General features: G+C 38.4%; 1 protein-coding gene across 6 annotated transcripts in view; it reads right to left on the reverse strand.

The window, feature by feature from the left end:
* RGS7 (regulator of G protein signaling 7) overlaps positions 1–21861 on the reverse strand; it is a 476419-nt gene that overhangs the window by 178279 nt on the left and 276279 nt on the right. For 4 of the 6 annotated variants that reach the window (XM_066235210.1, XM_066235187.1, XM_066235217.1 and 1 more), the window contains exon 4: positions 373–423. The exons of the other annotated variants lie outside the window; for them this stretch is intronic. In XM_066235210.1, coding sequence (XP_066091307.1) covers positions 373–423 — 51 coding nt within the window. The remainder of the gene's footprint in view (positions 1–372; positions 424–21861) is intronic. 6 annotated transcript variants of the gene reach the window in all.

Below are 21861 nucleotides of genomic sequence, written 5' to 3' on the forward strand. Positions count from 1 at the left end.
CAATATTCATGAACATGGATATAGTTCATCCATTCTAACAATTGCCAGCCAATAAATCAAACTTTATAAAATGGGATATTATATATGGGAACAATTATAAACATATATTAAATTGAACACACAATATGGAGATGTGTTGTAGAATTGGGCACGTGAATCTTGTATAATTATGTTAACTAGTACCACCCTAATAAATTCAATAAAAAAGATAAATATATGTTGACTACCATAAAATTTATATTAATGCTACAAGCATAGTTAAGTATAATTATTATTTTTCAGGTTTATTTGCTTATCATATTAACCCTGAGAAATATATTTCTTAAAACCACACAGAAAATAATTCTATCAATGGAAAAATGATTTATTTACCTGGATCTTCTATAGTTAAGTTCTTTATTAACCACTGAACAATGTCTGACCCTAGAAAAAAGAAAAAAGAAAAACACAAATACATGTGAACATTTGTCTCTATATATTAACCTTAACAACTTTCATCTTTTGGCAATCATATTAGTAAGAATGCTTCTAAATGTTACAATAACAGATTATAAAGATCAGCCATATATGGAGGATAGAAAACAGAGTGTAACAACATTTCTACAAGTCAAGGTGCAAACTAGTAAATTATTAAACATGAACACTTACTATACCAGTGGTGGATAAAGTGATTCATTCATTTGTTCATTGAAAACATGTTTATTGAGTCCCCACTTGGTTTCAAGCACAATTTTGAGCATGGCATGACTAATGTTAGTTGTATCTACCCCATTCTGCACATATTCTTAAGCCAAGCAAATTTGTTGCCAGTTTTTGAAAACTCTTGTGTCTTCATGAAAGTTTTTCTTTGACTAAAATGTCTTTCCAAGATATAGAGTTACAGTAAGAGGAGTGAGGTACTTGAGATGTTGTTCATGTCTCTTAAACTTGGTTTTCTCATTTCTATATAAAATGACAAAAATGTGTATGAAAATAGTTGTGCATACATGGTAGGTTGCCTCAGAGCTTCACAAATAAAATTTTGTGTGAATTGAAATTCTATTCAATCTATAGATATGGCAAATGTCTATGGCTAAATCATTGTAGCTGCTTGAAGCAAAATAGTTCAAAATTAATTTCAAAATTAACTTGATTACCAAGCATAGCAATAATGTCCTAGAAGTTATGAATATACTCATACCCAATGTTTAATTCGATATGCATACTTTTTAAAATAACTTCAACTGTTGAAGGAATTCTTTTATAACTGTCCTTGGTTTAAATATTTTGAGAAGATGAATTTACTTAGATACTAACGGGATCTGAGGAAAGAAGAAAAACCACTCAAAAGAACACCGGTATTAAAAAATGTTGTCAGTGGTAGAGCATCGGCCTGGCGTGCAGGAGTCCCGGGTTCGATTACCGGCCGTGGCACAAAGGAGAAGCGCTCATCTGCTTCTCCACCCCTCCCCCTCTCCTTCCTCTCTGTCTCTCTCTTCCCCTCCCGCAGCCGAGGGTCCATTGGAGCAAGGATGGCCCGGGCGCTGGGGATGGCTCCTTGGCCTCTGCCCCAGGCGCTAGAGTGGCTCTGGTCGTGGCAGAGCGATGTCCCCGGAGGGGCAGAGCATCGCCCCCTGGTGGGCATGCCAGGTGGATCCTGGTCAGGCGCATGCGGGAGTCTGTCTGACTGTCTCTCCCTGTTTCTAGCTTCGGAAAAATACAAAAAAAAAAATGTTGTGCTTGGCCTTATATCCTAAGTTATTTTGAGGCATGGTCTTATTTAAAAAGGGGGGAGGGGCTGGCCAGTTGGCTCAGTGGTAGAGCATCGGCCCGGCAAGTGGATGTCCTAAGTTAAATTCTCTTTTTTGTGAAAAAAGAGGCCATCTGCTTCTCCACTCCTCTCCACTCCCTTCTTTCTTTCTCTCTCTCCTCCTCCCACAGTTATGGCTCAATTGGTTAGACTACATCAGCTCTGGGTGCTGAGGATGGCTCATGGAGCCTCCATCTCAGGCAGTAAAGGCAGCTTGATTATGAGCATGGCCCCAGATGGACAGAGCATTGGTCCCAGATGAGGGTTGCCAGGTGAATCCCAGAGAGAGTGCATTCAGGAATCTGTTTCTCTATCTCCCCTCCTCTCACTTGGGAAAAAAAAGAAAAGAAAAGGGAAGTAAGTTTTTAAATATGTAGGTAATGATACTTGATAAATAGAATTTTAGGTACCCAAACTGTCCATGCACCCTGCTCATTTTCCACATTTGAACATCTATTTAGAGAACACATGCGAGCATCCTTTTGAAGAAAGCCACACTTTCCAAATCAGAACTATAACTTTTGTCATAGTGTGAAAAATGATTTAAAAATGCCTTTAAAGAAAGTTTTTAAAAGTTTTCTTCTCTGTTTTTTTCCTCAAGCATAACAAAAGAAATACAAAGAAGCCTAACTTGAAATTATATAATTTTAAAAAAAAGAAACTTTCCTTTTCAACCTAGTTGTGAGTATTTCTCTCATGGCCATGTTCTCAGCTCAGCTCTGAATGAGTCCATTTGAGCACTTGCCAGTATCACTTAGCAGATAACATGGTGGTTCTAGTGTTATAATCACCCAATACCTTTATGGTTTATAGTTGAAACATTTTAATTATTACTTTATTGTTAAATGTATATCTGAACTCACGATATTTTCCTATTCTGTATCTATGACAGCAAGACCTTAACTTCCAGTTGAGAGATGTAGAGGCAAAAAAGAGAGAAAAAAATTCCAGCATCTTTAATGGAACCAGAAGATACAAAGAGGAATATGGTATCATAGACATGTGGAAAACTACGATTTGCATTTAAAAGAGAACATGACAGCCAGAGGGATGGAGCATGGAACCCTTCTAGCAATTTCTCAGCTGTATGGTCAATGACTAAAAGGCAGATCTGTTAAAATTTTCATGTACAAGTGTACATATCTAGAATACTTTAGAGTTCTACTTATCTTTATTCTGAGCTGTTGGTCAAAGGGTCCAAAGTTTTAGTACACAGGGTGAATAAATTCTGGAGATTTAGTGTACAAGATGGTGACTAAGGTAGTAAATGTATTGTTTCATTCTAATTTGCTAAGAGAGTAGGTGAGGCAATCAATACATTAATTAGCTTGACTGTAGTAATCATATCACAATGTATATGTATATTGAAATATCACGTATGTCTTTAACCCTTTGGGTAGTGAGTTGTTTTCATGCTCGCTGACCCCCAGGAGTGAGTTTTTTTCCAGAAATGAAATCAGTTCCATTTGCAGTTTTATTAACTAAAAATCATGTTTGTTTGATGACCAACTTATGAAAACAAGAAGAACATACATTTGCCTTATTTTAATGTTGCCTTACACATTTTTAAAATAAAATTTTTGTTATGATTGTACTCTGGATGGTCAAGAGGCACGAGGACATATATGAATGTTCATACTACTCAGGGGTTTTTCATTTGTCAGTTATAACACAATAAACCTTAAGGAGAAAAAGCAAATACAAGAAGAGGTCAGAGAATCCCCGCAGTCCACTTACTCCATGTGATAGCGCAACAGAAGTCAGCAGTCTGCAGGCTGTCTGGAAGAGGGTCCCCACCAGACCCCAACTATGCTGACACCCTGGCCTCAGACTTCCAGCCTCCAGAACTGTGAAAAATACATTTTAGTTATTTATAAGCCTCCCAGTTTATTGTGACTAAGCCCAAGCTGCCTAAGATGAAGGACACTGTAGTTGCTTCCAAGTTTGGCAGGTAGGAACACAGCTGCTATAAACATTCATGTGCAGGTTTTTGCGTGGACTGCTTTTAACTCCTTTGAGCAAATACCAACTGTAATCACTTGATTCTAGGGCTAGAGTATTTTTAGTCTTGTAAGAAACCACCGAACTGCTTTTCCACAGTGGCTGTACCATTTTGCATTCCTACCAGCATCACATCCTCACTGGCATTTGGTGTTATCAGCATTGTGGATTTTGGCCATTCTAACAGGTGTGTTATCTTGTTTTAATTAGCATTTCTCTGATGACAAATGAAGTGAATGGAGCATCTTTTCATATGTTTATCTGCCATCTGTATGTCTTCCTTGGTGATGTATGTGAGAAGAAGGTCTTTGGCTCATTTTTAATCTGGTTGTTTTCTTATTGTTGAATTTGAAGAATTCTTTGTATATTTTGCATAACGGTCCTTTATCCCATGTGTCTTCTGCAAATATTTTCTCCCAGTCTGTGACCTATCTTCTCATTCTCTTGACACTGTTTTTCACAGAAAGTTTTAATTTTAACAATGTCCAGCTTATCAAATATTTCTTTAATGGATTGTGGCTTTGTTGTCATAGCTACAAAGTCATTGCCATACTACTAGTCACCTAGGTTTTCTCCTATGTTATCTTCTAGCTTTATTGTTTTCCCTTTTACATTTAGGTCTGTGATCCATTTTGAGTTAATTCCTTGTGAGGGATGTAAGATCTGTATTTAGATCCATATTTTTTGCATTTGTGTATCAGTTGTTGACATCTTTGCTCCACTGCGTTGCCTTTGCTCCTTTGTTCGAAAATCAGTTGATGATATTTATGTGGGTCTATTTTGTTCCTTTGATTTATTTGTCTGCTTTATCACCAATGCTACACTGCTTTGGTTATTGTTGTTTTATACTCAGTCTTGAAACCAGGTAGCTGTTAATCTTTCAACATTGTTGTTCTCCTTCAAAAATATGTTGGCTATTCTGGGCCTTTTGTTTTTTCACACAAATTTTAAAATCAATTTGTTCATATCCATGAAATAACTTGCTGGGGTTTTCACTGGGATTCCATTTTGTCTATAGATCCAGTTAAGAAAAAATGACATCTTAACAATATTGAATTTTCCTATTTATAAACACGAAATATCTCTGCATTTATTTGGTTCTTTTATGATTTCTTCCATCAGAGTTTCATAGTTTTTTCCTAAATAGATCTACATATTTTAGATACATAGCTAAGTATTTTTTTATTTCTTTTTAATTGGATTTATTGAGGTGACATTGCTTAATAAAATTATATAGGTCTCAGGTGTAAAATTCTATAATACACCATCTGTACATCGCATTATACATTCACCACCCAAAGTCAAGTCTCCTTCTGTCACCATTTATCCCCCCCTTTACCCTCTTGTGAAATTTTTAATTCCAAAATAATTACAGATTCACATGCACTTATATAAAAGTAATACAGAGAGTTTCCTTTGAAAGGTAACATTTTTCAAAACGATGGCTCACCATCACAACCAGGTTTATTGGCAATGATATGAGAAAGATACAAAACATTTCCATGACAACACTGTCCTTTATGATGCCCTTTTATAGTCACTCACTTGTTCTCAATTCCTGGCAATCACTAATTAATTTTTTCTTTCTATAATTCTGTTATTTTAAGAATTTTCTACAAATGAAGTCATACAGTATGCACGCATTTGACATTGACCTTTTTTCACTTACTTAACATAAGTTGCTGGAGAGTCATCTAAGTTGTTGCCCATATCAACAGTGCAATCCTGTTTATTGTTAAGTATTATTCTATGCTATTAATGTACAGAGTTCATTTAATCATTCAGCTTCTGAAAAACATACCTGTCAGTTTGGGCTATTATGAATAAAGATGTCAATGCTATAAACATTTTGGGGCAGATTTTAATGTCAATCTTTATTTCTCTGGGATAAATGCCAGCTGGTACAATTGCTGGGCCATAGAGTTGCATTTTTAAAAAGGAAAGAAAGAAATGGTCAAACTATTTTCCAAAGTGGCTATGTCATTTTACATTCCCACCAGTAACGTGTGAGCAATTCAGATTCTTGGTGGGGAGTGATATGGAACATGTTTTCACATGCTTAGCTGATGTAAGCATGTACTCTTTGGTGAAATGCTACTCGTATGTTTTGTACATTTTCAAACTGAACTTTGTTTTCAGTTTTTATTGAATTTATTGGGGGAACATTGGTTAATAAAATTATATAGAATTATATAGAATAAAATATATATAGAATTACATACACCACCTATATATTGTATTGTGTGCATGATACCCTACCATTTATCCCTCTTTTACTCTCTTCTATCTCCCTTCACCCCCTTGTTGTAATGGTGAATTTCATTGACTAATTTCTGAATATTTAACAAACCTGCATCACTGAAAAAAATCCATTTGGTCATAGTGCATAATTATTTTGATATATTGCTTAATTCTTTTTGCTTAAATTTTGCCAAGCCTTTTTTTTTACATCTATATTCATGGAGGAAATTGTTCTGTTATGTTATTTTTTGCACTTTTTTTTTCCCCTGGTTCCAAGATCAGGGTAATACTATCTTCATAAAATTAATGGAAGGCATTTTCCCCTCTTCTCTTTTCTGGAAGAGATTATGAAGAATTGGAGGAGGGGATAGGTGGTGATGGAGACTTGACTTGGGGTGGTGAACACACATAATAATATACAGATGATGTGTTGTAGAACTGTGTACCTGAAACCTGTATAATTTTATTCACCAATGTCACCCCAATAAATTCAATAAAAATTAAAGAATTGTTTCCAAACAAAAAATATTTGGTAGAATTTTCCATTAAAGCTATATGAATCTAAAGATATTTTAAAAGAAATTTTAAATTACAAATTTTAGTTTCTTAACAGTTATCAGGCTATTCAAATTATGTATTTCATACTTGATGAATACAGTATTTTGCCTTTCTAGGGAATTGATCTATTTTATGTAAATTTAAAAATTATATGTAAAGTGGTTTTTAGTATTAATCTTTTTGATTATAATGTGTGTCTTTTCTCTTTTTTATCAGTCTAATTATAGATTTGTCAATTTTATTGATCTTTTAAAAAAATAATTCACTGATTTCCTTACTGTTTTTGTTTTCAAGTTTATTTATTTATGCTCTTAACTTTATTATTTCCTTCCCTCTGTTTTGTTTTGAGTTTATTTTACTCTTTTTTTTCTAGGTTCTTGTGTTGACAATTTAGATTGATTTGAAACTTGTCCTCCTCCTTTGTTTTCTTTTTTACTTTTATTTAGAAAATTAACCTTAACATGGAGACATTGATCAATAAGAGTACATCAGTTTCAGATAAATATCTCTCTAGCACTTGAACACCCATCCCATCCTCCTCTTTGGTAATATATACATTTATGTTCTAAATTTCCCTTTCAGCACTACTTTAGAAATGTCCCACAAATTTTGACAGGTATTTTCATTTTCATTCAGCCCAGTTTATTCTTTAGATTTTCCTGGAGGCTTCCTCATTGTCCACTGCCCCATGTGGGAATGCATACTGCAAGTGGGTGGAAGGAGAGTGAGGAATGAGGAATGACTGGGAAGCTGAAGGGCTCAGTCAATTAAAGAAAAAAAACTGAAGAGTTAAGTGAATGTAATGGGCTGAATTATGTCTCCCAATTCCTATACTGAAGTCCTAACTTTAAGTAACTGAGAATGGGACTGTATTTGGGAATGAGGTATTAAAAAATGTAACTAAGGTTAAATAAGATCATTAGAGTTGGCCCTAATCTAATATGAATGGTGTCCTTATAAGAAGAGAAAATTAGGATGCAGATATATGGAAAGGAAAGACCATGTGAAGATCAGAAGATGTCCGTCTGTAAGCCAAGGAGAGAGAGAGGCCGCACTTGAAACCAACTCTGCTGAGACCTTAGTCTCAGACATTCAGCCTGCAGAACTGTGAGACAATGAATTTCTATTGTTTAAGTGATCCAGTTTGTGGTACTTTGTTATAGCTACCCTAGCAAATGAGGAGAGGAAATGGGAAATGAGGTGGTATTTGGGTAGTGCCTAGACTAAAAGGGTAAGAGTTTTGGTATGACTGTTTGGGTTTGAGATTCTGAAGGAAACTAGGCTCTGAAGTGATTACTCTGTTGGTACTGTGGATGAATAGTGATGATGCAACAGTCCATTCTATAGTCTGGGTGCTTGTCATAGATCCAAAGAACTAGGGCCTTCTATAGATTAATACCTGCAATGATATATACATTTAAGGCAAAAATATTTAACAAGGTTGGTTTTCCTGTTTCTAACCTAAACACATCAAGAGAAAATCTCAAATGAAATAAGAACCCTCCTCTATAATGATCCATCATTGGGTGGATCAACACCCAGAAAGGAACAATTGCTGATTATATATATGTAATATGCCAAGAATGTGACTGCATTTTAGGATATTTCATTCTGTTTTTCTCCCTAGAAAAGAAGGCCAAGAGGCAGGAACTAAATAAAAACTCACAGACCAAAAGCTTAAATTCTCCTCTAGAGAGGCATCCATTTGTTAGTTAGCATTTATAAGACTGGCCCCTTTGTGGTTTTGTGACTTTCAAGTTAATGTCTCTCTGGGACAATGCTCCAGTTTCCTGCTGATCCTATCAATGGGTCTCACCTGGGCTTCTCAGCATCTAGATGTCACAACAGGGAAACAGTGCAGACCAGCTCCTGAAGAGTCCACGAGCTCCATCAAATGCTTGATCTTTCCATTGCAAATATTGCCACCACCTTTTCTTTCCATATGCTTAACCTATATTGATGTCATTCCTATGCCTGATCAATTTGTGTAATGAGACAGTGTGCATAAATCATGTGTCATTAAGACAGGGATTATTTTGGTCTCTTACCAGAACTATCTACATTTTAACCAAAAGTGAATACACAACTCTGGTGATATGAAAGGAAAGTTGGTCTTGTTTCAAGCAGAGATAGTAAAACACAGTGGAGGGGGGAAGCCCCTTAGCAGAGCGATATCTTTTGGGTTAGTCTAAAAGAACATTAAAGGGCTTTGTTGATTTGTATCTTTTGAGTTCTTGGATTGCAATACTCAGCATGAAGCACTGGTTGACTGCCGCAGAAGGATAGAAGCCATCATTCCAGAATAATCCGAATTGATGTGGGGTTCTCAAGGCAGAATAACGCCTGGGCTAATTCCTTCCCAGCAGCAGAGGAGGAGGGCCCAACCTCTTGGATGGCCAGCGGCAGAGTGGAGCAGCCTCAGTAAGGAAATGATGCATCTGACTGTGTGGGCCTATGAGAGGTGAAAGAGACCCAAAGAATTACTGAGGCCTTGAGTTCTAGGCACAGACACAGATGAGAATTAAGAATTATGTTGCCTACGAGGGTTTTCACAGTATGCAATGAGTCATCTGCAGATGAGGGTGTCCAGTTACAGACACAGTGATGGTGGTGGTCACATTGGCCATGCCCGGAAAACAGACCACAGGCTGCATCAGTGCTAGAACATTATGGATGCAGCCAGGACAGAGGAAGAGACACAAAGACATGAGGGCAAAACTCCTCAGTGAAGGTTAGTGAAAAGCTGAGGGATAAACAAGGACCAGCACAGCCAGCGAGAGATCCAAGGCCTCTCTAGCAATGACTCGATGCCATGTAACCTAATCTCCAGCTCCAGAGTGCCATCCAAGAAAAGGAAAGAAGGGAACGGGATTTGGGAGAAATTTTACCCAAGAATAACATGTCAGCAGGAAATGACAGCATAAGAAGGAAGGGATTTAGTTATATGTAATAGGCAAGATTAAGATGCATGTCCAGTCTCCTCCTTGCTGATTCTTTTTTTTTTTTTTTTAATAATAATAGCTCACATTTATTTTATTTATTTATTTTTTAATTTTATTTATTCATTTTTAGAGAGGAGAGAGACAGAGAGAGAGAAGGGAGGAGGAGCTGGAAGCATCAACTCCCATATGTGCCTTGACCAGGCAAGCCCAGGGTTTCGAACCGGCGACCTCAGCATTTCCAGGTCGACGCTTTATCCACTGCGCCACCACAGGTCAGGCATCCTTGCTGATTCTTTATCCATGAGTAGCAATAAAATTTATGAGAAAGTTTAGGTCAGTTATACAGAAATAAAAAGATGTACACTCTGCCCATCATTGTTGCACTGTGATGGTTATTTTTAAAAAGCTGCAATAGAAATTTGAAAGGAAAATTCCTCTGCATTTCATAGCTCAGAAGGCTGAACAGACTATTGCTTCCTCCCTGCTCATGAGAAAATGAGCCTCTTGCCCAGGCTGGGTAGGTAGGTTGGTTAGAGTGTCATCCTGATGCTCAGAGTTTGCAGGTTCGATTCCCAATCACTGCACGTACAAGAACAGATTAATGTTCCTGTCTTTCTCTTTCTCTCTCTCTTTCCCTTCCTCTCTCCCTAAAATTAATAAATAAAAGAAAGAAAGAAAGAAATGAGTTTCTTCCCACTCATGCAGACCAAAAAAGAAAAAAAAAAGACCTTTGTTAATGGATTTTAGAAGCTGTTACCTTAAAATGGAACAATTGAACATTACCTACAATGTTACACTACATAATTAAAATGTCTTTACCATATCATATTAGCAAAAGACATAATGGCAGCAGCGGACAGAGCAAGGTAATGTCACTTCTGAGAGTCAGTATATTAATGGGACCTTTCATCCCAATAATGTGACCATCTTTGTTAAGTCCAACTCTCAGTAAAATTCCAAGGAGCAAGAGATAAAAAGAATGTCCTTTTCAGATACCCTCCCCTAGTACCAGGGCATTAACCTGAGAATGGCAGTGATGGCCTGCTCCAGATAAAAGACTTTAAGATGTTGTTTCTAAAAAAGTCTCAGCTGTCAAATATCAGAGTCACATTACCAAGCCTATATATTCTTCTTCTTTTCATTGTGAAATAATTTTTCTTTTCTTTCTCAATCTTACATTTTCTACATTTATTGAGCCTTAAATTTTAAAATGCAAAGTCCAGACAGCATAATAGTGCCAAATAAAGAAAACCAATATTGTTTTCTCCAGTGCATGCTCTATGTCTACCACTACTCAAATATATGAAAACCGAAGCTGTCTGACAATCAGATAACATTATTTAGATAACGTCTAAATGGATTTATACTAGCATTGTATGCAATGTTCCCTAAATATCAAATTATATATATATATATATATATATATATATATATATATATATATATGTATTTTTTGTTTGTTTGTTTTTGTATTTTTCTGAAGCTGGAAACGGGGAGAGACAGTCAGACAGACTCCCGCATGCGACCAACCGGGATCCACCCAGCATGCCCACCAGGGGCGACGCTCTGCCCACCAGGGGGCGGTGCTCTGCCCCTCCGGGGCTTCGCTCTGCCGCGACCAGAGCCACTCCAGCGCCTGGGGCAGAGGCCAAGGAGCCATCCCCAGCGCCCGGGCCATCTTTGCTCCAATGGAGCCTTGGCTGCGGGAGGGGAAGAGAGAGACAGAGAGGAAGGGGGGGGTGGAGAAGCAAATGGGTGCTTCTCCTATGTGCCCTGGCCTGGAATCGAACCCAGGTCCTCCGCACGCCAGGCCGACACTCTACCACTGAGCCAACCAGCCAGGGCTATATATATGTTTTGTTTTGTTTTTTTACCTACTTACTTACTTATTTTTTTTTTTGCAGTATTACATCTTTTTTTTAAAAATTTATTTATTAAATCTAATGCAGTGACATTGATAAATCAGGGTACATATGTTGAAAGAAAACATCTCTAGATTATTTTGACATTTCATTGTGCTGTGTACCCCTCCCCCAAAGTTAAATTGTCTTCTGTCACCTTCTATCTGGTTTTCTTGTGCCCCTCCCCTCCCCCAACCCCTCTCTCCTTCACCCCATCCCCCCTCCCCCAACCCCTCTCTCCTTTGCCCCATCCCCCCTCCCCCCACCCCCACCCTTGTTGCCATCACATTCTTGTTCATGTCTCTGAGTCTCATTTTTATGTCCCTTCTATGTATGGATTCATATAGTTCTTAGTTTTTTTCTGATTTACTTATTTCACTGAGTATAATGTTATCAAGGTCCACCCATGTTATTGTAAATGATCCGATGTCATCATTTCTTATGGCTGAGTAGTATTCCATAGTATATATGTACCAAAGCTTTTTAATCCACTCGTCCTCTGATGCAAACTTGGGCTGTTTCCAGATCTTCGCTATTGTGAACAATGCTGCCACAAACATGGGGGTGCATTTCTCCTTTTGGAGCCATTCTATGGTGTCCTTGGGGTATATTCCTAAAAGTGGGATAGCTGGGACAAAAGGCAGTTCGATTTTCAGTTTTTTGAGGAATCTCCATACTGTTTTCCACAGTGGCTGCACCAGTCTGCATTCCCACCAGCAGTGCAGGAGGGTTCTCTTTTCTCCACATCCTCGCCAGCACTTATTCTGTGTTGTTTTGTTGATGAGCGCCATTCTGGCTGGTGTGAGGTGATATCTCATTGTGGTTTTAATTTGCATTTCTCTAATGATTAGTGATGTTGAGCACTTTTTCATATGCCTATTGGCCATCTGTATGTCTTCTTTGGAGAAGTGTCTATTCACCTCTTTTGCCCATTTTTGGATTGGATTGTTTGTCTTCCTGGTGTTGAGATTTACAAGTTCTTTATAAATTTTGGTTATTAGCCCCTTATCAGACGTATCGTCAAATATGTTCTCCCATTGTGTAGTTTGTCTTTTTATTCTGTTCTTGTTGTCTTTAGCTGTGCAAAAGCTTTTTAGTTTGATATAGTCCCATTTGTGTATCCTGTCTTTTATTTCACTTCCCTGTGGAGATAAATCAGCAAATATATTGCTCCGAGAGATGTCGGAGAGCTTACTGCCTATGTTTTCTTCTAAGATGCTCATGGTTTCATGGCCTACATTTAAGTCTTTTATCCATTTTGAGTTTATTTTTGTGAGTGGTGTAAGCTGGTGATCTAGTTTCATTTTTTTGCAGGCAGCTGTCCAATTTTCCCAACACCATTTGTTAAAGAGGCTGTCTTTACTCCATTGTATTTCCTTACCTCTTTTAACATGGATGGACCTTGATAACATTATATGGAGTGAAATAAGTAAATCAGAAAAAAAACTAAGAACTATATGAATCCATACATAGAAGGGACATAAAAATGAGACTCAGAGACATGAACAAGAATATGATGGCAAAAGGGGTAGAGGGTGGGGGGAGGGGGGAGGGGGCAAGAAGGAGAGAGGGGTTAGGCACAAAGAAAACCAGATAGAAGGTGACAGAAGACAATTTAACTTTGGGGGAGGGGTATACAGCACAATCAAATGTCAAAATAATCTAGAGATGTTTTCTCTCAACCTATGTACCCTGATTTATCAATGTCACTGCATTAAATTTAATAAATAAATTAAAATAAAAACAAAAACAAACAAACAAAAAACTTATAAAGTTTTACCTCAGTCTTTTTTGGGGGCCCTTCTTCCCAGAGAAGTGCTCGGCAGGTCTTTCTCCTCTAATAAAGCCTGCACATCTGATGTTCAAGTGCTCTCTCATTCTTACAGGTTTGTGTGTTTTCCTCACTGTTTCTGCTTCCTTCTTGGGTGTCTGTGTTTCAATCTATTTCCTTGAAGCCCTGACCCCTTGATGACCATGGTTTTTCTTTTTGACTCACATTAGTGCTGGATTAGAGAAGAATTTCCTTCCTGGACTGGGATAAGGTTCCAGAATTGCTCTCTGGAAAATTCCTTCCCACTAGAGACAAGGCCTTTGTTAGGGAAAAGAGTTTGGGACAATATCTTTTACCTCCACATGGCCAAGGACATGAGGGAGGCTTTCTCAGAGCTTAGTCATGAGAACCTGATTTGACTTCTGAAGGAAAGATCTAGAATGTGTAAGGGACCCCATATTTTCCCAGGAGTTTCTCACTTTCATGCGAGTCTGCCTTGAGCCTTTATCCAGCAATTTATCACAGCTACCATTTAAGTGTTTTTACCATTTTATAGTATGTAGCATTTTCTGCTCTGGGTGAGCAACTCTGCTCCATGCTTAATTCCCGGGATAAACCTATCTCCATAGGTTTCAGGGTGGAGGCTGAACTTTGACCTAAGCTCTCTGAAGAGTCTAAGGAAAGTTATCAGGTTTTCTTATTGTAAATATGGAAGTGATGAATTCCAATCTCTTTATATATTGGAGATGAAAGTGGAAGTCTTGCTTTTTTTTTTTTTCCAGAGACAGAGAGAGAATCAGAGAGAGGGACAGATAGGGACAGACAGACAGGAAGGGAGAGAGATGAGAAGCATCAATTCTTTGTTGCAGCTCCTTAGTTGTTCATTGATTGCATTCTCATATGTGCCTTGACTGGGGGCTACAGTCTGCTGTGACCCCTTGCTCAAGCCAGTGACCTTGGGCTTCAAGCAGCAACCTTGGGCTCAAGCTAGTGACCAGAGAGTCATGTCTATGATCTCACGCTAAAGCCGGCGATCTAGGGGTTTTGAACCTGGGTCCTCTGTGTCCCAGTCCAAAGTTCTATCCACTGTACTACTGCCTGGTCAGGTGAAATCTCACCTTCTCTTATCTGTGAGACTCTTAGCAAGTTATTAAATCTCTTTCTGATTGGTGTTTTTCATCTGAAAAATGAAAATAAACTGATTTATCTGATGAAGTTGCTATGAAGGACTAACCTCTAAAAAGCATCTGCCATACTGCCTGGCATGAAGCGGGGGCTTCATCATGCTATCCCCATCCACCATCATGCCAAGTAACCAGCTGGGCTCAATTAAAAGGAGTAAATTATTGATTTGCCCATGTAATTTTATGCTAGGTAAACATGCAATATTTTTAGAGTTAATTGGATTTTATTTTATAATAATATATCAACTAGCTGTTCCACAAACTGTGTCTCAATAAAACAGAATAATCCAATAAATTACTCATTCTAGCGATGAGGTCTTGAGGAGCCACTGAGCCACTTCACCCGCAGGTGTTGTAAGGAACCAAAAACTACAGAATTAATATTAATATTTTAAGAGGCTTGAAGAACATTTTATTAATATGAGTTAAGGTGTGCAGAGAAATTGTGAGAATAGTCTCTGTACTGTGTGATTGGCATTGTATTGTAAATGTAAAGGGGAGGAAAACATGGGTCCCCAGACATTCCACCACACCTGTGGGGAAAGTGGTGAATGGCTAGCCAGGTGCAGGAAGAGAAAAGCCAAAATAAACCTTTTCTTATAACTATGAGCCATTTGCGGGCATTTGTCCCCACGGAAACTACCTCTTCTATGTAAATGCATGTAGTTAACACGTGTGACTCAGGACAGAGAGATAGCAGATGAACACTAGATAATATGGGAATGCCTTTTAATATGTAAAAAGATATCTTTCTGCCATTGTGTTGACTTGTAAATATTGTTTTCTCCAAAAGGATGTATGGCTTGCAAATTGAACATGGTCCTATCATGTTAAAGGACATATGACTATAACCAATAGTGGTAAAGGGCTCCTAATTACAATTTTTGCTTCTGTACTTCCCACTTACAAAACTATAAAGACTAAGTAGAACAAAGGGCCGGCACACTCTCCTTCAGATTTCTGTCGGAGTTCCCGCCATTTGGCCAAGCTAGACAATAAAGCTTTGGTGTATAATCGACGAACTTTGTTCATATCTTCAATGTTTCAGGTCCCTCTGGATTAGGCTTAACAGTCTAAGTCAAGAAAACACACATGCATACTTTCCTAGGATGGCTATATAAATCACCATAAACATGGTGGCTGAAATCAACAAGAAGTTACTGTCTAACAGCTCTGGAGGCTGGCAGACCAACATCAAGATGTTGTCAGGCCCATGCTCCCTAGGAGAGCTCGCAGGGAAAACTCTTTCTTGTTTTTTACATCATTTGGGGGGTCTAGGCATTCCTGTGGCTGCATAACTCCAACCTCCACCTCCATCTTTATCTGGCCTTCTCTTTGCTTTTCCTTTCTTGTCTCTTATAAGGACACATGCCATTGGATTTATGGCTTACCCAGATAAACCAGGGCAACCTAATCTCCAGACCTTAACTTGATTATATCTGGAAATTCCCTTTTCCCAAATGAGTTCACATTTATAGATTCTAAGAGTTAAGGTGTGGACATATTTGGCAGGAGGCCACCATTCAACCCACTAAAACACATTAGCTAAATTAGCTGCTGCACTGAGCCAACCTCTTCATTTGGTTAAAGGATCAATCTTAAAGCTCTGTGTAAAGTTCCCAATTGTCCTAGAAAAATGGGGAAGCATTTTCATCTTCTTATCCAATATAACACAATCCATGGTACAATCATCAGGGCTAGATACTCAAGGAAATATAACTGACCATTTCAAAGTACTGTTCTCAGTTCTTGTCATAACAGGCAGTTTTGGATCATTCCTTTGAATGGAGAGGAAGCAAATAATATGGTTCTTATGCTATAAATGGAAAATTAAGACAGAAGGGTTATCTGGTTACTGTTTGCCTTTGAATTAGAAATGCTGACAGAAAGACTAGCAGTGTTGGAAGAGCTCCTTATTATTGCTATCAACAGAGCTACCCCTTCATCTTCTTATTTTCTTTCTCAAATTTCAATCTGGGCTCCAGATGTTCTATTTTTCATGCATTAGCAGCAATGAGCAATTCATACTCCAACATCTTCCTCTGCAACATCACAGCAGCTGCTTGGGAACCCTCACCGCTCACAATAAGCAGGTTTGCTGTTTAATTCCTCGCTGGTTGAGTACACGTGCCAAGGGTAGGGTGCAGATCAGGGTGAGTAGGACAGCAAGGAAACAATGACATTCCATCTCTAAACAAGCAAAAAGGTGGTTTCAAATTCCAGCAGCAATTTCCAGGGTCTGTGATTTGTTTTCTGAATATGGAGATATGTTCTTGGATGTGATGCTTTGGCTTCACTCCTGGGCATGTGCACAGTCTTTAAACAGAAAGCCCAACTCTGGCTGCTGATTACGAATCAAAATGCAAATTCCTATCCATTTTAATTTCTGATAAATTCTTATGAAGAGCCACTAATTTTAGAAACTTTCAAGAGCTAATTAATAGCTTAGATTCTACTGAACCCCAGGAATTTTGCTCAGGAGGCCACTGGTTTCAGGCTCTATTATGGGGATGTCCAAAATGCCGTAAGGAAGAGAGAGTGCCATGTCCTGGTAGAAAAAAACACACAACATATTTCAACTAATGAAAGTCTTAGTATTTAGGTCACTCAATGTACACAGAGTTGAGACTATCAAAGAAAGTGAAAGTATACAATGGTGGGAGAGGGCAATTAATGGTTAGCAGGTAATACTAGTAGTAAATGCTTACTAAGTGTCTATGAGTGTCTAACACAATCCTTTAGATAATCTGGTTTACAACCAAAGAGAGCAAAACAGAGAAGTGCAGTCATTTGTCTAAAGTCACCCAACTGGGAAGCTGAGATTCAAACCCACAATCTACTATGAGGTTCATGCTCTTAATGACTTGGAGTGCCTAGGGCTCCTGGAGTGTTGGCAGGGAGCTTTTCATATTCGGCATTGCTAAACGTCACTAAAACAAAATTTGTGGGAAGGAAGAAGATTGTCCTTTTCCTTTACCTGTGCCCAGAGAATCAGAGAGACAAAGAATGTAGAAGAATGAGAAATTACAAAAACTCTTCCTTGAGTGGAGGACACTGCAGTTCATAATAAGAACATTATCATCACAGGGATCATATCCAATTAACACAGGTACCTGATGGAGCTAATGGAGAGGAATACATATGCTCAAATGTCTACTAGATAACAAAATCAATATTATAAAGATAATTGATAGTGCACTTTCTGGCAGTGAGGGCTGGTGTTAAAACTTAGTCACAAATCTAAATTCTTTCTTCTGTCTATTCAGCACCTTATATAAATAAGACGTGGTGACATAGGCATTACATTCCAAATGTGGCAGTACTAGATGGATACTGGCAAGTTGTATCTTTAATACAATATATATATATATTTAACTTCATAGCACTCCACATTTTGTAAGTAATTAAATGAGCAATTATTTGTTGAGTGTCTGCTTCTGCCTTTTAAGCTGTGGATGGGCAGCAACCACTATTCCTAACAGTGACCCAGACAAGCAAGGGGACATGTACATTATAGAGAGGGAGACAGGCAACTGTAATTTTGCAGGAATAAAATTATCTCAGATATTAAGTAACGTGAAGAAAATCAAAAGAATCCTGTGAGTGAGAGGGACTTCTAGGGGTGGGGGCATATTTGAACAATCTTCCCTTAGACCAAGAAATCACCTTATTGAATTAAAAGTGGCACAGTTGTCTGATAGGAAAGAGTTTAGGATTCATACTTGGTATGTAGAAATACATACAATTTGTGCATCTAGAAAGCTTTAGGTTGCAATATAATGCCTGTTATACAACTAGAGATGATGTGTAGTTAGAAAAGTATAGTATAGTATACAGCCTGGTGCCTCTAGCATCATTGCAATATTGGATTTTGAGCCAGGAATGAAGACTAAGGATGAGTTGAGGAAGGGCAAGGAGAGCATGGTGCCACAAATCCAACCAAGAAAAAATGTTTCAGCCAAAAGATGCTAAAGATCCTGGACAGTGGCTCAGTGGATAGAGCATTGGCCCGGTTATGGATGTCCCAGGTTCAATTCCTAGTCAGGGCACACAGGAGAAGTGACCATCTGCTTCTCTCCCCTTCCAACTCCCCTTCTTTCATGCTTTCCCTCCTGCAGCCAACAGCCCCATTGGTTTGAGTGTGGCCCTGGGCACTGAGGATAGCTTCATTGGAGCCCAACAGCCTCAGGCACTAAAAATAGCTCAGTACTCAAGCATCAGCCCTAGACAGGATTCTGGAGTATATTTCGGTTGGGTTGCATGAGGCAGTCTGCCTCACTATCTCCCCTCCTCTCACCTAAAAAAAAAAAAAAAAGATGCTAAAAAATTTCAAGTAAGATGAAGGCAAAGAAGATAGAGACCAGTGAGAACTTAGATAGGCAGAGTTAGTTTTATTGAGGGTACGGACACCTTCGGATGGGAAATAAAGAAGGGAAAAGAAAAAAGACACAAGAGTCAACAACAATATTCTTTGTGGTCTGGGTAGTGACCCAGGACAAATTCTTAACAAGCCATATCATAAGATGGCAATTATAATAAAGTGTCATCCAACTCTGATCTAGGATGAGCTGGAGCTGCTGAGGAAAGCTTCAAAGAATATGAGACATGACATGTATTGTAAAGAAACTAGAAACTAGGTAAGTGAAAAGAGAGAGAAAGAATGCTCCAGGCAAGGGGGCTAACCAACATGGACAGGTGAGAGAAATGTTTTGCTCCATTGAGCTGCATCAGAAGATCCCCCCTTCTCCAGAATAATAGAGGATAAAATTGAAGAGGTACAGAGGTAACAGAGACTTCTGGAGGTGGTTCAGTAGGGCTGAAGGGTAAGGATTTAAAATGGGGGAAAGTAAAATCAGAAACTAGAGGATGATGTTCTACAAGGTGGCACCAGTCCACTATTTTCTCACTGACAAAAATACCACCATGCAGAAAAGAGTAACAACCTAGCAAAATAGATTGCTCCCAATTTCTTTTAGCTTCAGGCACAGATACCAATACTTATTTTCAGTGCAAAATTTAAAAAAACCCATGTAATTATTTTCATGCCTTTCAAATATAACCCTTAAGCTAGCTTTTTTCTTGAAAAAAAATAACATTTAACATGGGGTTTGGAATAGTGGCTTAAGAAAATTTTGGTGGCAAGTCAAACATTTTGGAAATGAGTTCCCACAGTCTGCTGGAGAGCTTGCTGTAGCCATTTGAGCAGACCAATCCAAGAGCAGTAGCACGTGCAAAACAAGAAATTTAATATCCCAAGCCTTCAAGATGAATGAGCCAACATCTGAACAAGAATAAATGCCATGATTATTCATTTACCTTGCATCCTGGGGTCTTAGTTACCATTAGTTTTCCCAGCATGCTGATCTATTTGCTGCTAAATTGAATAATTCTATCTAAAGGGGATAATGCACTCATACTGACAGATTGTCCCTAAACACCCTGACTTTACAGAATTGATACCCAAATAATAAGACACAGAAACAATCGCTTACATGCATCAGATTGGATGCAAATAGCAGCTGCCAAGAGACTTCATGAGCCTAATCTTATTTCATTTCTCTGCAGTGGTCTTCACTTTTTTGAGTATAATTAGTTGTGGCAATATGTGAAATTGAGAGGCACAAATGACGGACCCCTCCAATACACTGATGATGGTCCTGAGCTTTCCTGGAGGTTTTCACGACTGACTCACAGCTCAACATCACAGCTGCCATGTTTGCCCAAGAGCATTTGATTAAACTATTACTCTGAGCAGAAAGATTACTCTTCTTGGGTTGTCACTTTCTCACTGATGTTTGGAAATTTATTTATTTTTAATTTTTAATTTTTTAAAGAAACAAGGGAGTCAGAGACACAGACAGTGACAGATGGGAAGCGAGAGAGATGAGAAGCATCAATGAAGTTGTGATACTTTAGTTGTTCATTGATTGCTTTCTCATATGTGCCTTGACTGAGGAACTCCAGCTGAGCCAGTGACTCCTTGCTCAAGCCAGCAACCTTAAGATCAAGCCAGCGACCATGGTCTTTAAGCCACTGAGGATGGTCATGTCTATGATCCCAAGTGCAAACCAGTGACCCCATGCTCAAGGTGGTGACCTCAGGATTCAATCCTTAGTCTTCAGCATCCCAGTCAATGCTCTATTCACTGCACCACTACCTGGTCAGGTTAAAGGAAAAGCTAGGTGTAGTTTTTTACCTCCTTCTCTGTCAAGGCAATGGGGAGAATGGACGAACTGTGAGGCTTAGAAGGGGTTCCTTTACTCTCTTACTTATATCAATCACTCATGGTCTGTTGAGACAATAGATGCATTTGGAAGTGATTATAGATGTCAGTACCTATTTTCCCTCTAAGCTCTGGAATAAGTTTAAGTTGGTTCAGTTTTCCCCAAGTTAGGAAATGTATTGAAAATTCACACACATGCACACACACACACACAACTCAGTGGACGGCACACCTTTCATCTCATTGTGAAAATGCAAACCTAGCGTCTCCTTGATCTCCCCCGTTTTTTGATCTCCCTGCTTACATCCTCAAGTGCTACTGGCTGTTTCAGTGAAAGAATCTCAGAACCTGATTCATTCTCACTCCTGCACTAACCTAGTCACACCATCTCCCCTGAGAATACACTCTGGGCCTTTTCCTGGGTCTCCTGGTTCCCACGCTTTCTCCTAAAGCTGTTGTCTGCATAGCAGCCACAGTGATCTTTCAAAACTGCTCTTCTTGAAAAAAAAATCCTCTCCACAGAGTACTAAAGGTGGAAGCTCACATCCCAACGTTGTGGTCAAGGATGGTGGGCTCACATGGGTCAGCCCAAGTCATACCCCAGCCCTCTAAGCAAGGAGTATGGTCCTCCTCACAACAGCCCCAAATGAACCATACTAAATGAACTGTCTTTGTAGAAAAGTGGGGGTCCTGGTATCTAAAGATAAAAGGCAGGAATATTCTGTGGGCAAAAACAATGGCTATGTGTTATATGCTCCTGATGAAGTTCTCTTTAGTTCAAGATGGAGTGAGAAAAATAAAGGTGACATACTGACATTTTTATGAAGCTAAATATATTTAAGTTTTATAAGTTGCTTTATTTTATACTGCCCTTTCTAAATTTATTTTGGTAATAAATTGCCCATCCTTTTAATAAATTAGGGTAATATCAGGGGTTTTTGTTCTGTCTTTATTTGGCAAAATAAAGTTAGCAACTCTATGATGGTCTCTTAATCTATTATTTAATTTTACTTATTCATAATATCTAGACCTTTGGGAATCCCTAATCTAGAGTGCACATTTCCAAAGTGCATTCTAAAATGCAACTGATGTGGCCTGCAAGAAAATGATGGGAAGTTTATTGTCAAATATTGACAGAAATGTTGAGTTAAAAAATATAAAAGTCATTCTTATTACAGAACTTCTCAGAACCTTAAAAGTACTAATGTGTATTGTGAACTCCAAAAAGGAAAATACGGTATACAGTATAAC

Source organism: Saccopteryx bilineata, chromosome 1 (genome assembly GCF_036850765.1).
Source record: "Saccopteryx bilineata isolate mSacBil1 chromosome 1, mSacBil1_pri_phased_curated, whole genome shotgun sequence".
NCBI lineage: Eukaryota > Metazoa > Chordata > Mammalia > Chiroptera > Emballonuridae > Saccopteryx > Saccopteryx bilineata.